Source organism: Eptatretus burgeri, chromosome 11 (genome assembly GCF_056783735.1).
Source record: "Eptatretus burgeri isolate ZD-2024b chromosome 11, Ebu_testis_v1, whole genome shotgun sequence".
Taxonomy (NCBI): Eukaryota; Metazoa; Chordata; class Myxini; order Myxiniformes; family Myxinidae; genus Eptatretus; species Eptatretus burgeri.
Window position 1 is genome coordinate 51,058,179 of NC_140971.1, and position 18,638 is coordinate 51,076,816.

At 42.0% G+C, this 18,638-nt stretch overlaps 1 protein-coding gene across 4 annotated transcripts in view; it reads left to right on the forward strand.

The window, feature by feature from the left end:
• The first annotated feature begins 2,660 nt into the window (after positions 1–2,660).
• The window catches only part of ZNF608 (zinc finger protein 608), a 172,382-nt gene continuing 156,404 nt past the window's right edge, over positions 2,661–18,638 (forward strand). Inside the window, exons 1-2 of one of the 4 annotated variants that reach the window (XM_085846422.1) lie at positions 2,661–2,981; positions 3,430–4,260. In XM_085846422.1, coding sequence (XP_085702548.1) covers positions 3,532–4,260 — 729 coding nt within the window. In that variant the 5' untranslated portion in view covers positions 2,661–2,981; positions 3,430–3,531. Of the gene's footprint in view, positions 2,982–3,127; positions 4,261–18,638 lie in introns of those variants that run through there. The other 3 variants (XM_085846419.1, XM_085846425.1, XM_085846421.1) reach the window with 3 other exon arrangements.

An 18,638-nucleotide genomic window follows, 5' to 3' on the forward strand; every position in this document is an offset into this window, starting at 1 on the left:
ACATTGGGAGTGATTATTGATGCAACCTCATATCTTGTTCTGAATATGACATCCTTGCCCATGATTCAAACGTCTGCCCTGAGCTTGATAAGAGACACATCCATGTTCGAGGTACATGGAGAAAGCGGACAGATAAACAAATTATTTACAACATCAAACGTCATTTATCGGAAAGGGAATGAAAACACTCAGGTCTGAACGCTATAGGTCGAGCGATAATTAAGCAGATACTCAAATTGATGATGTCCCTTTTGAGGGGCGAGGAGGAGGTGGTGGATATTACTACGACAGCGCAGGAAGGGGTGGTTCAGCTGAAGCAAACTTATTGCACCGAGTGTTCGAGTAAGGAGATGGTGATGTTTGAGGGGAAGGTGGGGCTGGTGGGAGTCAGTGCAGGTTGCAGAAGGAGAAGGGCGGTTCAACCAAACCATACTTGTTGCATTGAATGCTGGAAATGTGATGGTGGGAGTACGTGGAGGCAAGAGGCGAAACAGGCCAGGCACATTATTGCCAATTGTTTGTAGCCGCTGGGGTGCAGAGGACAGGCGAGTCATTATATGTTTATAACCTCAGAGGAGCTACGGCTTCGCTTTTGCACTTTGCCGAGACGCACTTAACGCTAACACAAAACCATTCGAAGAATGCTACCGTTTCACGTTTGCTGCTTTCATCCCGACTATCCTCGAAGCAAAAGCTCACCCATGGGCTCACTCACCAAGCAAGCGGGCTTTTCAAAACTGTGCTGTGCGAGCTTGCTCGAAAGTGTTAAAATAACCCCCCCCCCCCACCACCACCACGCTCGTCAAGGCGGCTCGATTGATGGCGGTGTAAACACAACTCACGCCTGTCTGCTCTTTCCTGCTCCGCACTTGCACGGCTGTGGGTCTGATTAACCGCCCACAACCTTGCGCACACCCACCCTTCCCGTGCTCCCTCCTCGATGTCAGACCACTTAGACAATTTTACATCAAATTCTTATTCGACGTCAAAACCTATGTCATATATATATATATATATATATATATATATATATATATATATATATATATATATATATATATATATATATATATATATATATATATATATATATATATATATATATATATATATATATATATATATATATATATATATTATATATATATAAACTTTATACACACGCACGTGGGTTCTTTTGTCATGATAACAAACACAATGACAGTTTATTGTTCATTGTATTTGGAAACAAGTCAGCAGTGGGTCGGTGAGACCGTTGATGGGAGGAGTTGTGGTGTTAACACAGCAAAAAACTTCTGGGCGGCCACTCAATTCACCTCACTTTGGTTACACGAGGAAAAACGACATTTTATTACCTTGGGAAGTTCCTTACTTTCCCCTCGTTTATGGCGACGTTCATTGCGTCTGATCCAGAATGGCTTGGCTCGAACGAACCCCCCACCCCACCCCACTACAGGGAGGATTAGTGAGTACCTCGTGACGGAATCTCACAAAATCCTCTTTTCTGAATGGATCATTTCCTGCAAGGTGGCGGGCGGGAAGGAGGTAGCGATGGGGTGGGCACGGACTGCCTGTCCGCCCAGCAATGTTTAGTGCCTTCTACGATGTCCGGCATGTCCCTCTCGGCGCTGCGCCCTTTCGTGCAGCGCGTACGTCGCACCGTCCGTCCGTCCGGCCACGCTAATTAACCCCACGGCCAGGCTGCCGTGCACAGTCGCCCCGCGGCACCTGCGCCGCCCGCATGCGACCGCATCAAAAGCAGAAGCCGCTCCGGAGTGTCAGCCAATCAGAGCGGGCGCTCGCGCAACGCGCGCCTCCCATTGGCTGGAGCGATTCGCACATGCCATCCTCGCTTCGCGTGCTTTGTAACACCGACCCCTCCCAACGCTCTACGAACCCGAGAACGACGGAGCCCAACCCAAGAGGACTCGACGAGGAATGCACCACGAATTAAAACGTACTCTCTAACAGACTCGACTCGGTTTGAAGGCTCCGACGCTGCGTCCATTCGCTCGCATATTAAAGAGATAGCTCGCCTCGCATCCTTCTCCTGGATCCACCATTCTCCAACAATGTTAACAATGGCCCGTCATAGACGTCGGAGTGTCCTGGAACACAAGCTCTTGGGGTTATGTGATTCCACGTGCAGTGAATGAACTCGGATGGGATTTTTTACATGAAATAAAAAGGAAAACTCTGCAGTTTGGATGGGGGTGGCAATAGGGATTGGGGGGGGGTGGTAATAGGGATTGGGGGGGGGTGGTAATAGGGATTGGGGGGGGGTGCTTGTGAAAGTACCATAGTAGAGGTGATGTTAAAGTACCATAGTAGAGGTGATGTTAAAGTACCATAGTAGAGGTGATGTTAAAGTACCATAGTAGAGGTGATGTTTAAGTAGATATAATACGTCGAGTGCATCTCTAACCTCCTCCACACCCCACCACCCCCCTTGGGAAGAGCTATCATAAATAATTTCCTCGACAAGCTGGCTGTACGTTTTGTTACGCGAGATTCCCAGAGCCTGGAGACAAGAATGCTCCAGTTCCCCGCAGCTCTGTCCCAACTTGTGGGCCCGCCGTCGGGTAGGGGGTGGGGGTAGTGTGGTGTGGGGGGTTGTTATGGGGGAGGGGGAGGGGGGGCAAACGCTCCGACCACCATTCCCAGCCGATGGGAAAACAGTTTGCCTTCGCACAGAACGTGGCCCCGTGTAATGTATTATTAGCAGATACAATTATCACTTAACGGGATACGTGCTCGCCGTCCGTGCCGCTCCGCTCGTGGTGCACGTGGGTGTAAAATGAGTTAGCCCGGCGGATTGTACTCCCGTCCGAGACCCACGATCCCGAGCCGCCGCCGCCGCTCTCTCTGCTTCCTCAACATCAGCTGTTGCGGAAAATGTCCGGTCGCGCGGTGCCGCAACTTTCCCGTAACGAATTATCAAGCCGGAATGGATTATAACTATAATGACTGCGCCGAACGAGGTAACGGTGCGACTCGTTAGTTTGCTCTCACTTTTGATTTGATTTATTATTATTATTTTTATCTTTCTTTTCTTTCTCTTATTTATTACAATTTGAATCGCGTTTGAAGTGAGCCCGCGATTACGGGCTCGCTATTGTGACGTCATTTGGACGATTGATCCACGAGCCGGACGGATAAGCGCGACTTGTACAAGATGGCCAGTTACTTTGAGTGATAAAGGAGAGAAGGAGGAGGGGGAGGCTTATGATGATGATCGTGGGTTCGCAGGGACAAAGCGCGTGTTTTGGGACAGGTCGTGCGCCCGGCGTCGCCACGGCTTGGCACTGTGCAAACTTTATGCAAATAAGTTTTTTGGAAGCAGCTGCGAGTGAAAGGGCTCTCTCGCTAAATGTTTCGAGCCGTTGGAATTGATGACAAGTCCTTTCTGTGTTGTGTCCTTGTTTTTAGGACGTGGATCCCGCTGACGCACGTCGGTGGCCGTTTTTCTCAAGACACGTCGCCGACACTAGACCTTAATGGTGCCGAGGCGGCGCGGCGTCGGGCACCACGATGTCTGTGATGAGCGGCGCTGCCGGGGCAGAGCAAGGCAACGCGGTCGATGCGTACGATAGCGGAGATGACTGGGAAATCGGCGTCGGCGATCTGATCATTGACTTGGACGCGGATCTCGAGAAGGATCGTCAGAAGCTGGAGCAGAGTGCGGCCGGGACTCGTGGGAAGGAGGCGCCGGTTGGCCCGGGCGGTGCGCGACCGGCGGCCGAGGTGCCCGCGGGCATGAAGCTGCCGGCGGCGCCTGGAGAGGGCGCGGAAAGGGCGGGCAAGAGCAAAATGAAACGCAACAAGAGCGGAAAGAGTGCGTCGCAGCAGCAGCAGCAGCAGCAGCATCAACAACAACAACAACAACAACAAAATCAACAACAACAGCAATCGCAGCAGCAACAACAACAACAACAACAACAACCACAGACTCAGGGCGCCGGGCCGAAGAAGGCCGAGGCGCGTGTGACCAACCCGGCCGGTGCGAACGTTACGACCTGCGGCCGCCAGGGCAAGGCCACGAGGACCGCGGGCACCAAGAGGGACAAATGCAAAGCGCAAGCGGGCCAGGCCCAAGGGGCCGCGGTCAGGACGAGCCACGGCGGTGTGTCGACGGCGTCCACGGCTCGGACAACCCTGCAGGCCACATTGGTGGTGCTGCAGCAACAGCGCGGCCATGGCGCGCACGAGGAGGGGCGCGGGGAGGAGCCTCGCGCGGCCAAGAAGGTCAAGACTGAGAAGGTAAACCCAGCGCACTCGTCTCCTTCGTCTCTTCCACTTGCATCCAAACTTTCCTCTGCCCCTTCACGCCCCGTCTTGTCCTCCACATCCGTCTCGTTACTTGTGGGCAAAAATACAACTACACTAGTTGCATTGTGATCACCCCCTTCGTGCTTCGCCACAAATGTGGTTGTGCTTTAGTGGTGCCAGGCGTGCACCGACTGCAGGTTTATTTTGTTTTCCCGCACGCTCTTGCTTCTTTGCGAGCCGACGTCGCCTGATTGTTGATGTTATTGTAAGGTCGTGTATCTTTTTTGTGTTTGTATTGGAAATTGGTTTATCTAATGGTGGTGAAAATATCCAAGAACCTTTTTTGAAAGTACAATTAATTTTTTTTTTTTTGATGGCATTTGTTGCCCCTCTCACCCTCCCCCGACCCCCCCTCCACCTCCCCTCCATCCCCCCCACCCCCACCCCTCCACCCCTCCTCCACAACCATCAATATGGGATTTTCTTTAACTTTTATGACTTTCCTTTTCTGAACTTGAAGTTGCTCTTCATTTGCATGCACCTGACTTGCTCTGTGAACCGAGCATCAAGACCTTAAATTATCAAGCAGGCTTTAGGGTCAGTGGAAAGTCACGTCATAATAATAATAATAATAATAATGATAATGATGATAATATTCATGGCAATTCTCTTGTGTTTGGGCACAGTGACAGTTCATGATGTGTTCATGGAATATGTAGAATACTCGGATTTTGTTTTTTTGACGTTCCATCCCACAGGGTTACTGATCTCTGTGTTTCTTTCTACTCCTTAAAACAAAAGTTCCTTTTATTTATTTATTTATCTTACTGGCAGAAGTTGTAAAAGTTTGAAGTTTACTTGACAGTTTGCTTGTTGCAATTGGCTTCAATTTTCAAAAGATTTGATGCCGGATTGACGAGTAAATGAGAGTAGGATATTAAGTGACGTGTTTAACCATGACTGTCTTGCCTCAATTTCAAAGGGAACAGCACTGTTATCATCATGAAGAGCACGGGGATAAGTAAAGTGCTGAGAGGCTGACGACTACACGATATGTGGAAGGTTTCCTTGTAGGAGCTGGCTGGCATTGATCAAAAACTGCTGCAGTGTTTTATTTGATGCCAATTACCGGTTGTCAGGAAGTGTTAACTTTTGTAGTTGTGTGGAGGAAGAAGAGGAGATGGATGTGAAGGATGACCGCTGCTTTGGCAAACACACGGCCCTAAACCCAAGAGCCAACTGTGCGTGCTATCTATTCTCAGAACCTTGCTGACTCCTTTCACACTCCTCCGTTCCCTCCGCTTGGCACACACAATCCCCCCTCTCCACTTTCCTCCATTACGGGCACTGGAGTGAGTAACGCTAGGAGATGCACCTTTTATCACCATGATTCAACAGATCCAGGTACTTTCATGTGGACACAGACAGAGACAGTTGGGTGGGGGATACGGCAGGGAGGGAAGAGACAGATATACAGAGAAAGAAGAGGAAAAAGAGATTTCATTGCAAGGCTGCAGTTTTTAAATTAACACTTTTCCTCCTATTTCAGCGAGACGCACACGAACTACATACGTGACTTATCTTCCTGTGGCCAAGCATTGTTGTATCTTCAACACTTTCTTATGATGAAAACCTTACTTGATCCTCTGTAAAAATATTGTCGAAGACTTGATTGGTAATTTTAAAAGGGTGGGGGGGGGGACCCCGTTATGGTGTTTTATGTTTATTGTATACATATCCGTCATGTACCACAACACGTCGTCATCCCATCAACTCCATTTATAAGATTCCTGCTATTCTAGAGAATGCCTGTTTACTTCTCCATAATATCACTTCTGTTCCACCCCAAGCTGCACTTCATTGTAACGTCATTACAAGTCACCTTGCCATGTACATTGAGCCTTATTTTTCAATGATGGATTCTTAGGCCATGAATGTATTTGTCGAACAATGGTGGAATTCAAAGATTGTAAAACTTCATGTCTGCAAAGGCTTCATTTTTAATTCTTAAAAAAGATGTCTTGCTCACAGAGAGAGACAGAGACAGACATTATGTTCTCATGGAACTTATGAGATGATGCAACTGACAAGTCACCCATGTTCTCCTTTTTGGCTGCATAGGTTTTACTGCCTTGATATAATAGCTCCACAGTTTGTTGCAACCGAGTCGAGTCAAACATGTTCATGCACCTAGTGTGTGTGTGTGTGTGTGTGTGTGTGTGTGTGTGTGTGTGTGTGTGTGTGTGTGTGTGTGTGTGTGTGTGTGTGTGTGTGTGTGTGTGTGTGTGTCAAGAAGTTGTACTTGTTGAGCCAAGACGTCTTAGGTGAACACATCGATTCTTCACCGGACATCTTGGATGCTACGTAATTCTTCCAGAATAGCCACAGATGCATCGAGCATTAATATCTTTAAGATATTGCTTCCCTACATTTGTGATTGGACAACGAGATTTTGTACGAATTAATCGGCCTCGTACAATGTAATGATTAAAATTTCTGCGCCACCACGGGAAGATATGGCCGGAAGTTTATTGTGCATTAACTGGTACATTAATTTATCGGCCAGTGTATGGTGGAACTACATGGCCAACTTTACCATTGAGTTTGCTTCTTATTTGAAGAATATTGCTTTTGACTCAGAATACATAGAGACTAAACTCAATGGTTGCAAATAAATTCAATAAAAAAACAAGCAAACGTTCATATAACACATTGAAAAACACACACACACGCACACACACACACACACACACACACACACACACACACACACACACACACACACGTTATTTAGACTTTAGTAAAACGTCAATAAGATTAATGGTTAAAGTTGCTGCAAAAATTAACCCAGAAGTGCACCACAGCATTGATGGGCCAAATGTCATAATTTCTTTCTTTGAGGTCGTACAGGATCGTGCGACAACTACTTACACTCAATGTCATCCTGTGGAGTCAGTGGACACTTTCAACATTTAATTTCCATTCTGCATATGGACTCTAAATACTTGAATGCAAATGGTTTCATTACTGACAAATAATTCACCTTTAAAACCCAATGCAGAAGGGCCAAGATGAGACTACCTCCACCCATCCCCACCCCAGTGCCAGCTTGCTGGTATCATGTGTTGGCGTGGTGACCCGTCCAGGATTGTGCCCAATAGCCAAGGAGACTGCTTCGGCAGCACCAACGCTCTGCACAGAGTATGGTCCCGATGGATGGATGGATGAATAAATATTCACCCCCCTGAGTTAATACTTGGTGGAAGCACTGTTGACAGCAATTACAGCTGTGAGTCTGTTGGGACAGGTCTCTACCAACTTTGCACTCCTTGATTGGGCAACATTTTCCCATTCTTCTCTACAAAACTGTTCAGGTTCAGTAAAGTTGCAATTGGAGCGTTGATGGACAGCAATGTTCAAGTCATGCCACACATTTTCAAGTTGATTTGGGTCGGGACTCTGACTTGGCCACTCAACGACAGATATATTTTTTGTTGCTTAGCCACTCCAGTGTAGCTTTGGCTGTGTGATTCGGGTCGTTGTCATGCTGAAAGGTGAATTTACGTCCCAATTTAATCATTCTTTCAGAGGGCAGCAGGTTTTCCTCTACAATTTTTCTGTATTTTGCTCCATCCATTTTCCCTTCTATTCTGATGAGTGCCACACACAGTCCCTGCTGATGATAAACTTCCCCATAACATGATGCAGCCACTATCATGCATCACAGTAGGGATGGTGTTCTTTGGCTGACGTGCTGTGTTGGGTTTGCGCGAAATGTAATATTTTGCATTCAGGCCAAACAGGTCCATCCTGGTGTTGTCAGACCAGAAAAAAACCTTTTTCCATCTAGGTTCAGAATCTCCAGTTTTTTTTTTAGTTTTTTTTTTGCATACCTCAAACGGGACTCAAGGTGGGCTTGTTGAGTAATGGCTTCCTTCTTGCCACCCGACCGTACAGGCCATACTTGTGGAGTGCTTGGGATACTGTTGTCACATGCACACCGTGACCAGTCTTTTCCATAAAGGCATGCAGCTCTTTCAAAGTTGCCATTAGCCTCTTGGTGGCCTCTCTGATTAGTCTCCTCCTTGCTTGGTCACCCTGTTTTGAGGGACAGCCTGATCGAGGCAGGAGCTTGATGGTACCATACTCCTTCCACTTCTGAATGATTGTCTTGACTGCTCCAAGAGATGGAGGAAGAATGGTTCCCAGCTGATGATCTGTGGAGGAAACCATTCAATTGCTTACAGGTTAAAGTTCTTGCTTTCAGGAAGGGAACTATGTTTTGAGGTAAACTATTTAAATGAGAAGGGCACTTGGTAGAGCGCATACCTCTCCCACGCAATGCCTGATCCACTTGAACATATCGGGCCCATTACGTTTTTGAAATATCATGATATTCAGGACTATATTGTTTTGGCCCTATCTCTCAATGGTGAAGAATCGCTTTGAAAATTAAATAATTCTCGTATCCAGATCTGGATTCGGATCTTCACCAAAATCGAATTAATTTGTCCTTGCCGCACACACACCTAATCTGTTCACCAAGTTTCATCCGAATCCATCCACAACTTTTTGAGATATCGTGCTCTGATTTAGTTTATCCCTATCTCTCAACGGTGAAGAATCACTTAAAAAATTCTCGTAGCCAGATCAGAGTCCAGATTTTCACCCAAATCTAATCAGTTTGTCATTGTCACACACCCAACCTGTCCACAAAATTCCATCCGGTTCCATATCCAACTTTTTGAGATATCCTGCAGAAAGACAGACAGATGGGGTGAAAACATAACCTCCTTCACCTTCGGTGGTGGAGGTCATGCAGTTGAATTTTGGATGTTGTGAGATGTACATATTTTACAGCAATCCTTTAAATTATATGATGTTTTAGGAATAGCGTGTGTGTGTGTGTGTGCGTGTGCGTGTGCGTGTGCGTGTGCGTGTGCGTGTGCGTGTGCGTGTGCGTGTGTGTGTGTGTGTCGTTTTTTTGTGGTGTTATATTGGAGCTTTCTGATGTGGAATGTGATGCACCAAAATGATCATCATGATCTCCTGAGTTGATTTGGCTAATTCACGACAAAGAACCCTGAAGAATTCCTATGTTTTAAACATACGCCATGTTAAGGTGTATTGAGCAGCTTAATAGGTCCTTCCAACATGGCATGGCATTCTTTAGTTGCACAATAAATACCAAAAACAATGATATTATTGTAAGAGACCATGTATTAATAATAAAAATAGTATTATCATATGGCAGTAATTATATCGAACATATAATCTCCATCCTGGCCCAAGCACATTTCGGCTTCGTGAAAGGCAAGCTAATGCCCAACGCAGTACAAGTAGGCATGTATGCAACAAGGCCTTGAAGACCAATGCAAATTTAGTCCAATGGACCAACTGGGAAGTGATCGTGAATTGAAATTGAATAAGGATGCACACCCACACACTTTATGTATTATTCAAATAACCAGTCCAGGTGCAGTAACATTTGAAAATCTTTATAGTGCATAATGAACAAAACTCTTAAAATAAACACGCTTTTGCTCTTGTCAACTGTTCCTGAATTGTTGAAAGTACGTTAATGGTCTTGTGTTTCTTGTGACGCCTCAATTTTTGAACTGTTTTTACAGGTGAACATCATAATCAGACAAAATATAACGAAAGCTCATTCATAAAGCTCATGAAGATCATTAAAATAATGTATACTGTTGAAAGATTGCAAAACTTCTGAAGGATACAAAAGTTCTAAAAGTTGTATCAGTGGCTGGAGAGATGTTGTGATGTGCTCGGCTGTGGGACATATATTTGTTTATTGGTTGTTTAAAAGAAAAATAATAAAATTTATCCTTTGCCACCAAAGGTGGACCAGAGGTTATGTTTTCACCTCTGTTTGTCTGTTTGTCTGTCTGTGAACAGGATATCTCAAAAAAATTGTGGACGGCTTCAGGTGAAATTTGTTGGAGAGGTTGAGTGTTTGACAAGTACGAAATGATTATATTTTGGTGAACATCCACATGCGGTTACGAGAATTTTTAAAAGTGATTTTTCACCATTGAGAGATATTGTTAAAACGATACGTACCACAATATCTTAAAGTTATGAATGTATTCTGGCAAAACTTAGTGGACAGGTTGGATGTGTGAGAATTTTTTTTTTTTTATCGATTCAATTTTGGTGAAGATCCAAATCCAGATCCAAAATACGATAATAATTTATTAAGTGATTCTTCACCATTGAGAGATGGGGCCAAAAACAATACATAGCATGATATTTCAGAAATTTCTGGACGGATTATGACAAAACCGAGGTGGATAATTTGGATAGGTGAAAAGAACAAACCGATTGAATTTTGGAGATCCGGATGCAGTTACAGCCTATCGGTGGAATACAGAACGTAAACTGTTCAGCCTGGCAAAGGTGTGTGCTCTACCGGGTGCCGTTCTAGTTACCCTCCGCTTGTCTGTCGTCTGTTGCTCCGCACAGAACGTGTGTTTTTCTCTGCAACCGCTTGTCGGATTGAGACAAAATTTTCACCATAGGAGCAACGACTCCTGTGGAATATTTTAATGATAATGATGATGTCATAGGTCACGTGGTCTGGCAGCCATATTGGAAAAAAGGAAAAACTTTGGATCTTTGGATCTTCAAAACCACTCCATGGAAAAAGTTGAATCTTGGCACATGAAAGTACTCTTGGAGAAGGTGTTTTTTTTAATGTCATTGCTGCCTTCAGTATGACGTCATAATTGCATACATGGAATGCTACATCCGATCGGTATGAACATTTTTGAGCATCATCTCGGAATAAATTGGTCCACAGAAAAAAAAAATGATGTTAGGGGTCACGTGGTTCAGCAGCTATGTTTAATAATTTTTTTTTTTTTCAACCTTCAAAAACTTTCTTCTCTGAAACGGCTGAAAAGATCGAGGCAAAACTTTACAGGTATGATCTATCCACCAGGAACAAAATGTTCACACGAATGGCATCGTAGGTCACATGGTTTGGCAGCCATATTGGATTTACGCTAAAACCTATAAATATCTTCTCCAGAACTGCTGGAAAGATTGAAAGGAAACTTCACACTAATGTTCCCCAAGCTTTGGGGATACCAGGGTATTCACTAATATAATTGATGGGTCACATGGTCTGGCAGCTATGTTGGATTGAGCAAAAAATCTTTAAAAAATTATTTCTCATGAACCACTTTATCAATTGACTGGAAGCTTCACAATTATGATCTCGTGGTGATGGGGAAATATATGTTTTAAATTTCAATCTAATCAGACGCATTGTCTGGCAGGCAGAATTGTTTCTTATTTTTTCTTTTTTCTTTTTGATCTGGGTTTTTATTTATTTTTTAAATTTATTTTGAATAAGGCTCACTCGGCTGTACCTGGATCGGTTAGAGGGTCTCTGGAGTAGTAGCCAAAACCCGAATCCTATCCAGGTGCCTCCTGATGAATTTATCTTTGCATTTTGCTTGTTTGGGATCCTTCTGATGACTCCAATGCAGGACTGCACCTATTTGGTCTTCCATTTGATTTGAAATGAATTTATTTTAATTCAATTATAATAAACGTCATGGGTCAGGGTTGAGTGTCCGATCATCTCTGCATCTATTCTTCTGCCATGTTGAATGGTAGTGCCATTGCAGCTTGGCATTACTTCTCTATCGAGATGCCAATATTTCTCAAAGGTGTACTCGTCGAATAGATTGTAATCACAGTTTGTCATGTTTATTGTATGCTTCATCCTGTAGATGGGGAAACGTAGAGTCCAAAATGTCCAAATTAACAAGTGTGGTTGTTACATTGCATGAATGTACTAGTACTCTGGTCATAATAGAGAAATCCTGTTCATACCTCTCTCTATTCATGAGATGTGTCTGCTGGATGTGCCAAAGGGAATTCATCATCCCATGCAGCACACTTGCTCACATAATGCTGGCCTAAATGTCCGTGTAGTCATATGGCAGGAGTGGTTGAACTATAGTATAAGATGTTTAAGCTTCATCCCCAGCTTAATAGCAACAACAACTTTGATCTTCATAACTTTGTGGCAAATGAAATGAATGATAGAGAAGCTAATATGTGTGGCTTTTGTTACTTTGATTACAGGATGCCTGCTATTTTGGTTAATGGGGATGTAATGGTAAGGTTTCCATGGTAGACTAAGCATGCTATTCATGCTTTGTGATTCTCCTGATTTAGATTATTATCGCAATAAGGAAAGGGATTGAAATATTAATATGCTCCTATATAAATTTGTGCTTGCTCTGTTATTAGAAATCATTTACTCCATTTAATTTGGCATCACCTAAAATTAGGGATGCTAATTGGGTTGTTCATTTGACCCAACAACACTGTGAAGATGTAGAGACTGCCAGCAATGCGGAATATGGCAAAGGTCTTGCAGCATCCTAATGTACTCGTTATATTGCATGTTAATCAGGTTCGACAGTCATGTTGTTCGGTTGTCGAATGTGTTAGTACATAAGAGTACTCTCAAAACATAGAGAGTTTTGTCAAATGTCAAAATGAACAGTGGCCACTGTCAAAGGTGAGAAGTTTATTGGAAAGCCTTATTATCTCCAGTATATCAGATGAAGGACCTTTCAACAAATGGAGTGCTGCAGTCAAAGACTATAACAACAAAGTCAGCTTCACTGAAGTGAGCGGCAAAGAGATCGAGCCACTGATAACCAAAGAAACCTGATTGGTTTGTGGTTCGCCCCTTTTAGCTCAGCACAGAGAGCTCAATTATGTAAAATATTCTGACATATATTACTCGACTTGTATCGTTCTACTTTCCCAGGCCACTGATAGCAGTTTTATTATCTCCTACTGCGAGACCAGGGTGTGTTCAGTAACCAAGCAGCCAGCTAGGACTTGCCAAGCCAGCCGTTCCTTAACTGTTTCAAATTGAGTGCTTAAGCCACTTGGCAAGCACTCTACAAGAAACTTGGTAATCGAAAGCAGCCTAAGTATACAGCTCTGTATAAAGATTATGTGCTGAGGGATTCTTTTCCAGATCAATTGTACACCAGAAATGTTGCATTGGTTCTTTTGTGCCGATGACCACATTGCGGACGACAATATACTGATTCACTGCCAAAAATGTGTTTGATTAGATTGAGGAACAATGGCAGATTTTGAGGATCTTTCCTTGTCCTCAAAGTCACTGGATCGAAATCCATTGTGTCTTTCATGGGATGAATTTGAGTGCAACATTCATCAGCACAATCCTTTTTCCAACAAGCCATGTTAAGTATTAATGAATGATTCGACAAACATTTGGGTTGGATTGTTTGGTTTTTCCCGTCTGAGCACATCACTCATGCGGCTGCATTTCTAGGTCAAAATACCACGTGCTGTGTTGATTTGTCCATTACAAGAGAGTAAAGTTAAAGTTTCAATAATGCATGGCTGTATGAGAGAACCAAACGAAGATGAAAATCCTTTCTTTTTGTCGATATTCTAATCTTGAGTGTAAAGACGTACAGGGTTATACGATCTTGAATGCGGTTGTGGAGTGGCACAATCTGTTTCGGTTGTGTTATTGCATCACCTAAAGTGGGATTATCAAGCTTCCCTGTTGTAATCAATGACAGAAATCGTAAAATATCGCAAAGTTGTGGCTTGCAAGCCCCGTGCTGCGCCGCATCACGAGCACGACCTTGTCATGACCCGCCCTTGTTATGTTTACCACATATGTGAAAACCGACAATTATATGTCATCAGGATGAATGGAAACTGACAATGGGAAAATACCTTTTTCCTTTTGTTGTACTGTTTAAGAGTTCAGGAGGAATGGGCAAATGGTCTCGGGACCGTGGAAAAGCATCGCCAAGCTCGATCCATCTGATGTGTCTCGATCTCCTTTTCCATAATTTTGTGAATATATTTTTTTTCATTTGGGGCTATTATACTACCATTTGTGCTTGTACTTGGAAACTAGTCTGCATAAGAGCAACATTGTGAATTCCGGGCGAGATGAATATTCCTAAAGGCGAATGCCTGTACTGTATTGTGTAAAAGAAAGGGTCGATTATATGACCTGGGGAGTTAACCAAACATCTCATTATCAATACTGGATACTCCATGATTCATCTCCCTTCCAACAATCACACCATGATGTCCACATATAAATTAATGTTGAAGATGACAGATTTGTTGTTTTCATACTCATCCAAGCAATGTACAAGTTTTTTTTTTTTACTACTATTCCTTTTGAGTATATCTTTGAAAGTTTCCATATTGGAGTTTTGGTCTTGTGAAAAGTGAGTTTCACCATACTGTATCTGAGACATTGACAGACTTAACCCATTAACTTAATAGATCACAGGGCAAGTTGGAATTAGGAAGTGTTACAGGGGTCTGTATCACCTCATCCTTCCATATTTTGTATCTTGAGTCTCAATTACCATGACTGATTTTCCTTTAATGTCCCATAATCTCTCTCCTTGAATTTTTTTTCTTCCCCTCGTCGGTTATCCTGGTGCTTTGCTGGTGAAGACCCAACATCGCAAGCATTTCTCGGTGTTGATTAATTTGGAAGGGACGTTAAACCAGCTGTCCCATGTTCACTAAGCATTCGCTTGTGGATGCTGTTAGCTTTTGGAAAGAGACAACCATTGTGTTCCAGTACCACAACCAAATTCCTGTCATGCCACTGGAATAATGCAACTAGGAAATCAAATTTCTAATTAGATTCCAGTAAATTATTAATTTGCTTTTGAGATATTGTCTTACTTCAATGATGTTTTTGGCAAGTCCGAGAGAAGGTCCCCTCAGATGGCAGAATATCATATTCATGCCACAACTCTAATTTCAATGAGATTTTCATGTCTGAATGTGAAATTTCATTTATCTTTGAAAGAAAATGGCAGTCATTGGTTTAAGGTGTGAAATGGCTCAACTAATTTACATGTAAGCGAATTAGGTATTACGTATGGGACAATTTAAAATGGTGATGTAAGTTTAACCAAACTTTACAACAATTTTTTTTTTTACATGGACATGAATACTCCACCATGCCCTTTTAATGCAGAATTAAAAAAAATGTTCACTTAATTAATTATGCAAATTAGGCCTGTTCTTAAGTGATGTCTCATACGTAACAATTGACATGAATTTTATGTAGGATTACACAAAAAGCTCCAATAAAATTTAATGCCATTTTCAGAAATTCTAATCCATCATGTATTGGTCATATATCCTGTATCTCTAGCTTAAAATATATGTAGATAATTAGTTCACAAGTAATTAAAAATTGTAACGTGTATGACAATACCATGACGTATGGGACATTGTTTATAAAGTCTGTGGGAAAGACTACTTCAACATCGCCAACATTTGACCACTACTTTGGCCAGTGGACATTTTGGGAATTCATGTATTCTCATGAGACCTGCCCTGCACCCATGGCCTAGTTTTAGGCAGACTAAACAATATGGGATCATTCCATTTGTCAGGAGGGGTGTAACCTCCTTTTGAAGAAGATATGAGATTTTGTTTATCATTATTTCAGGCACCTCTAAGTTTCTGGTTTTTTTTCTCTGAAACATACTGGAATATGTATTTCCCTTTTACACAAAATTAATACCTTCTTTTGTTCCCTTGTGTAAGTGGAAGTAGTCCATATTATAACTACGTTGCCAGATTTGATATTTTCATTCTAGTTGATAAATGTTTACATCTACATATAATTACTTCTATTGAATGTACAAAAGCATTGAGGTTCTGAGACGAATCAAAACAAAAATATATTTGAGCATTAAAAAAAAAATGACCTACAAATTACTCTATGCTAATTCTTTTGTTTATTTTCATTCCTTGTGCACACACTGAAACAGATCTGTCTTATCTGTCCTACGTGTCCTGTCCGGGTTTAATCATTTCAGAGTACATTTTTATGTATGTCCACAATGAAGTTAAGTGCGTTTCATTTTCTTCAGAAGTACTTGCAAACCATTGTTAATATGATTCTAATTTAAAATCATTTTGCATTTTTTATACTTAAAAATAAGATGATCACTTTGTTTCGTATCCTACTACACAAATTGCTGAGTTGCTAACAGTTAAATGCTGGATCTTTGTGTCAAAAATATGTTCAAGCCTGTTGATTGTGTTATGAAAGGCAATTTACACCAACGATGTATATATTGCATGTAAAGCCGATGGAGAATTTTGTCTCAAATGTAATGCGTTCTTTGTTAACACTAATTAATCTCTCTTGACTACTGTGTATTTTTTTTTTTTCCTGGAGGAGAATTTGTGATGACTTTACGCAAGTGTTTCAACATTCTCCACACTGAAAATTCTGGTGAATGATTGAAATACTTTCAGAGAACTTTGAACTTGAAACTTTGTTCTTTGAAAAATCATGTTTCTTGTGGTCCCACACGCAACTCACCATGTTTTCTTTAATTCCTTTATCGTCCCAAGGACTCATGACGTATAAATTATTGTGGGTATTCTCCTTGCAGATGTCCAGCATTAGAATAAAAATCAATGACTATCTTAATTGCTTTTCAGAGGGTTAAACTTTCTGAATGTCCCATACGTAATGGGCGCGAATTATTGGACTTGCCCTTTTCATAAATTACTACATGAATATCTTAACCCCATCTCTTTCAAAGTACACATGCATGTACAATGTACATGTTTCAATCCATGACATCTCCATTGTCTGACAATGTTGTTTTACCTCCATTACAATACCAGGCTTTCTTCAACTAAATTACTTTCTTTGCTCTACAGTTTAAAAGGGCGATTGTTTTTTTCTTCGAATAAATTTAGACTTGTAGGTGCATAGAATAGATGCTTCGGAATATTTCATCGTCTTCTTCGTCTTTTTATTTTTTCTTCTTCTTCATTGTCATCTTCCTTTTTCATTTTCTTTTTCCGTTTTGTCTTATTCTGCTTCTTTTTTTTTCCTTTTCATTTTTGTTCTTGTTCTGCTTTTATGTCTTCCTCCTCTTCTTTTTTTTCTTTGTTTTTAGTTTTCTTCCTCTTTTTTTTTTTTCTTTTTTTTCTTTTTTTTAGTAGTGCCAATTATTCCCATGTCTGGGGAGGGGGAAGGGGTGTGTAATTGCAGCCCAAGTATTCCTTGAACTGGCTGACCAGGCCTGACCTTCCCCTGAGTAGGAATTTGTGATTTGTTCAGAGTACCGGCGATAACTTTGCCTAATCTTTGCGAGAGTAATCGTGGGACTTTTGACATCTGCCAATACGTCCTTCTGATGGATGGTACACACTGAGATGTACCATTTTTGCATGCAAAACACCAGGGTAAAAGTTTACAACTGCATTGAGACTCATACCCAGTTGAGACAGCTCAAAGTACGTGTACCTCTAGGCTACCCTGCGAGCCAATCGACATGTTTGAATTAACTTAAAAAAACATTTTATGGTTATTTGTCAATTTTGACATTTGATACCATGAACAGTGTCTTAATTTTATTTATTTATTTTTTATCAACGATGTAAATTAAAGTGCATTTCAACAGAAACATTATTAATCCATTGTTGGCACTTTGCCGTCAACTCTTCAACAGTTTGATGGCCCCAGCTAACTATTTAGCTTTCTTTTCAGTTTTGGGCAGTGATGATGTCATCATCTGCAAGCAATCTTTACAAGACCAATTCTTGTTGAAAGGTTCTCAGATATGTGAAACTGTTTTCGTTAAAGATAACTTCAGGTCACAGTATCCCTTTAAAGTCTGAAAACTACATCGTCGAATCTCAATACAAAGTTGTAAATTTGCAGTCACTTTCTTGTTTTGCTGTCTAGATGGTTCAATCTCCCTTTGAACCAATCATCTCTCCATTCTGCATAATGCAACAATGGCACCATGGCCTTGATCTCAGATATTATTTGTAAACACTTTTGAAGACAACTTGCATTCTGTTTGTGGATTATTTTAGCTGATCTTATGGTTTATTTGAGAAAATCTTCCAGATTTTTTTTTCTTTTTTCCAAGGACAATCTGTGAGAATTTCCTTCACTCGGAATTTTTCAAGAAAAATAACACATCTTCAAGTTCCTTTGGATGTTTGATGCATTCTTCTGTTCGATATACTTTGGAGCAGGAACAAGACCATCAAGTGGCTCTTATTGTCAGATCTACCCCCATTAACCCTCCCCCAAGTGAAATGAACCCTGTGATTGAGAGTTTGTGGCTGTATCCACCTTGTCCACCCCCTGTGTTCTCCCATTGCCCTCAGTTTCCCACATCCCTTATTTCTCGAAGTTTCCTATTTTGTCCTTTAACCCTGCTGTTGGTGTGTTCCCACCTGCCCCCATACCTCCTGTCCCCCCCCCCTTCCTCTCAGCTTGTGTTTTTCCTGTTCTTTTCATTTTGTTA